Source organism: Rhagoletis pomonella, unplaced genomic scaffold, assembly GCF_013731165.1.
Source record: "Rhagoletis pomonella isolate Grant_MI unplaced genomic scaffold, Rhpom_1.0 Rhpom_scaffold_00012, whole genome shotgun sequence".
Taxonomy (NCBI): domain Eukaryota; kingdom Metazoa; phylum Arthropoda; class Insecta; order Diptera; family Tephritidae; genus Rhagoletis; species Rhagoletis pomonella.
In genome coordinates this window covers 8,797,039-8,801,491 of record NW_023458566.1, presented here as the reverse complement: position 1 = coordinate 8,801,491, position 4,453 = coordinate 8,797,039, and the positions used below count along the sequence as shown (strand labels likewise).

Sequence of the window (4,453 nt, the reverse complement as noted above, 5' to 3'; positions counted from 1 at the left end):
AAAAACACAAATCGTTTCAAATTTATTAAAAAATTAAAGATTTTTTTTGCAGGGAAAATGCGTTTAAATAAAGACTTATGGCCTTATTCATAAGAAAATAAAGTAGGTTTAAAGAGCTTTATAATACTACTTTTTTTTACTTAATTTTTTAAGAATAAGGTCATTAGTTTTCAATTTCTGGCTTTTTTGGAGCTACCAAATCGTTGCTCACATATATACTCTAGACAACTTACTAATTGGTCTTACTTGCTGTCTCTACAGCATAGCTGGGCAAAACGCTACTCGCGAGTAGCGTCTGCGTCGCAGCGCTTATACGTATACAGAAACGACGCAGCGAATTTCAATTCAGTCTGCTTTCAGATTTCATGAGAGTATCACTGTGCTTCGCCGTTGAATATTTTTATTCGTAATTTTAGCGCGTGGTTGCCACCTATATATGTAACAATGCCCAAAATGTCTGAGTATGAGTGCCAATTACAGTTTTCGGTTTTAAAAAAAGCTAATAATGCCCAATGCTTGTTGTGTGGTAATACGACCATTAACCATAAACAAATGAAAAAAACGCTCCACTCAGTGCAATTATAGAAAAGTGCTTCTCAGCGCGACGCACTAGGGCACACATTGCAACTTTATTTTATAATATTTTTTTTATCAAAAGAAATCGATAGAGAAATGTAAATGCTGGTTTATGCCCAAAAATACTTAATGAATAATATTTATAAGTTATACTCTATTTTTAAGACTAAATACCTACTTATATGAAACAAGTAATTTTTAGCAAGAAAAAAACCGACTTCAACTCTCATATAAAAAAAAAAATATATATATATATATCTCACGATCCACTGATCGGATCTTAACCAGATTAGTATGGGACCACCTCTGAGACACTACCTTTCCGATGCAAAAAGAATTATCGAAATCGGTTGACGTGGTCCAAACTTATGCGGTAACATACATAAAAAAAAAAAAAAAAAAGATTCCGACGAACTGATAACCTCCTCCTTTTTTGGAAGTCGGTTAAAAAATAAGACCTAAACACCGTAACCATCTGGCCGGTCAGCATATAAAAGAATTTGTTCTAATAAAACGGAGCCCAGGTATTATACAAATGAGTTTACCTAATTTAAGTTTTTTTTAAATTATACAAGTACTAAATTTTTCTTATGCAAAAGGTTGTATAAACTAATAGTATTAGTTACTAAAAACTTCCAAGGTTCATTATTACACTATAGGTATAAGCAAAATAGGCCAAAATACCCATGCACGAAAAATACCACTTTTAGTACATTTATAAAAAATGCGGCAACCATAACTGAGCGCGACGCACTAATACCATGACAAAATGAGACTGTGTTGGTGTGCCCAGCTATGCTCTACAGACATAAGTTTTTTATCTTGATAATGTTATCAGGCAAAATTTTGCCCATGGATACCGCATATTGCTCTTGGCAAGCGATAATTATCTAGAGCTTTTTTATTGACAGCTACATTTTCATTTGCGCGATAGCTTCGTGGAGACAACATTATTGATATTTCAATATAAAAGCAAAAATTGAGCTGTTTTCTATTAAAATATTTATTATTATTTGCTTGGGTGTGAAATAGCATATTTTTCAATTTTTTAAATGATGAAATCACGCAAAAATAGCCACCTTACAAATGCTTTTATCAAGATAAAAAAATGCCCACGCACAAATATTGCCTCCGATTAAATTTTTATCAAGCAATAAAAATTACGGTTGGTAGGCAAAAACTTTTGCCTGTGAAGACGGGCAGTTACAATACAGCCGATAGTATCGGTAGTATTTTCTGAAAACACAAACCATCGATATATCGATAGTATCGTCGATATTTTTCCATTCCTAACTGTTTGTGTTTGCATATTTCTGTGTAGTGTAGGGATATTTTGTTTCATACGTTTAGTTATTCACATATTTCAACAAAATACAGAAAATGAGTTTCGATGATATATATGACAAATATCGGGCGGCACTAATAAAAGCAGTTCATGAAAATCACTTACTATGGGATAAGAAAAATAAGTTCAATAATCAAAAGGCGTTGAAACAACAAGTCTGGAAGGAATTGGCAGAAAAGTTCGGGAAAGCAAGTAAGAACCCTGCCTAAGGAAAAAATCCGATTAAGCTAAAATAAACCAAAATAAGTATAGTAATAAAATAATATGTAGGTTTAATGTTTTCATTTTCAAACCCATTAATGAAGTATTACACAGGGCAACACTGATTTTGATGCGGCAATTGTTTAAGCTGTTTTTTAAATATATTCTTTCTTGTGCTGATTACGAATCCGTAAGTATAAAGTTTCCATCAGCTCCAGATTTTAAGAAAAACGTGGTCAAAGTGTAAATAATGGCGTTTTTTGCAATTTTTGAGAAGCAGATAGAAGGTGATAGAACCTTCCACTTAGGCTTAAATTAAAGCTGAAACTCTGGACTACTATCCCTGAAAATACCATTCCTGCACCTTGACCCGATGGTCAATGCACTCCAGGACCAGTGATGATTTGACCTTATAGGATGTGAAGGCGCGGATTGCTGCCTGTCTCTCACTTAGGATTATGATTCTGTGGGACATATGCTTCCGCAAGACTGCTTCTCAATATGTCCAAAAGATGCGGTATTACACTCTCACTGCCCTGCTGTAACATCACCGGCCGGATATCATCTACACCTGGAGCCTTGTAGCGCTCAAACGAGCCTAGCGGCCATCTGACTGAAGCCTGAGTGAATATACTTCTCGCCAGTCTCCAATCAGATGGTCGCGGCCTAGTGCGCTGGACGTCCATCTCCGCCTCCGGAAAGTGTGCTAGCATAAAGTCGGTTGCCCTCTTCGCCCTACTGTTGGTGTACATAGGTGCCATCTGCAAGCTTAAGCGCAAGCTCCGAAAATTTTTGATAGGGCGATTTCCGAACTGGATGCCGAGATAGATCGATCTTCCACTCAGCAGTCGATATAGTAATCCAATTTTCAAACTTTGTACGAAAATTAGAAAAAATCTGCAAACTTCAACAAAATTTAATTATAGTTTAAAACTTTTTAACCAGGACAAAACACCTCATTCAACTTTAATGTAATATGATAAGTGCAAGTTTGAATTACATATCTTAAAATTCGCACTAATTTTTTATTTATTTTTTTTTGCTGACGGTGATATTTTTGTTTCTATATATGTATGTATGTAAAAATATTTAATGCTTTATTAAATGGACAAAATTATAACTCAAAGAGATGCCATTAAACACAAAAATGTTTGCATTTTTACACAAAGTTGTGTGTAAAAAAACTTGGAAAATGCTTTAGTGGATTTTGAACCGAACCGAACGATTTTTTGGGAGTGGGTTTTGGTTTGGTTTTAGTATTTCAAAATAAAAATAGTTCGGTTCGTGGTTTGATTCGAAGCCCGGAGAAAGCGACGATTCGGTTAAAAACCGGTTCGGTTGCAATAACTTAAAGGCAAGTTGCAATACACTCACACTTTTTCTTAACACACTCGCACTTACAAAACTTGAACGTCGACTTGATATATATTTTTCCTTTCAAGTCGTGAGACAACTTGAAAGTCAAGTCAAACAACTGATCACAGATAGGGGAACGTACCCATACTACGTGACCCACTTTTTCCAATTTTCTTCGGGATTTAGTCAAAAAAAAAGCTGGGAAGATATTACTGCAGGTATTATAAATACATATGTGTACGTGATCGAGGCGAGAATTTTGAGTTGTTCCGTTGAGGACGGCATCTTGAAAGTAAAACTAAGAAAAATAGCGGGCAGAGAAAAGCATAAGCTATGGTGCTTCGAAATTACAGGATGTGTTGTTTGTTTCGCCCTCGCTATCTATGTATGTATGTATGTGAAAAAAAAACAATTCTTAATTTCTCCTACAGATGATGTTCAGAAGAATTGGGCAAACTTGCTACACCAATACCGTTACAATTTGAAGCGCGAAATTATATATGGCATAAAGCCGCAATGGAAATTTTACAATGACATGTCTTTTCTACGAGAAAGTAATATTGTTAAAAACAACAACAAAGCGTCTTCGGATTCAGAATCGGATGTGGAAACTAAAACGTATTTGAAGCAAAAACAAAAACAAGATTTTTTGAAAAATTTACAGACCGCAGGTACTTACAGTATTTTTACTACGTTAGTAAAATGTTTTCTTATAAATTATTTCTTTTAGTCTCTAATAGCGACAAAGATTTTCAAAAAATTGACGTGGACGAGGTCCAATTATGTAACGCAGCTGAGCAAGAAGAGGCCGATTCTTGCAGTATTGAAGAATGGATTAAAACTGAAATAGATTTAGAAGAAGAGATGGAGGCAAAAAATGTTACATTTGACAATGATACAAGGGTAAGAGAAAAATATTAAAGACAAAGGTTTTCTGTTTTTACTACCCATGAACAGAAAAAAATAATGACTGTC

The 4,453-nt window shown here is 34.7% G+C and overlaps 2 protein-coding genes across 2 annotated transcripts in view; one reads left to right on the top strand and one right to left on the bottom strand.

The window, feature by feature from the left end:
* LOC118747788 (terminal uridylyltransferase Tailor) overlaps nt 1-4,453 on the bottom strand; it is a 9,141-nt gene that overhangs the window by 745 nt on the left and 3,943 nt on the right. The window lies entirely within an intron of this gene.
* Nucleotides 1,860-4,381, top strand: LOC118747786 (the record flags this gene model as incomplete). Its single annotated transcript, XM_036481918.1, is given in 3 exon segments — nt 1,860-2,113; nt 3,910-4,149; nt 4,209-4,381. Coding segments are annotated over 3 exon segments (570 nt in total), but the record flags the coding sequence as incomplete, so codon positions are not given.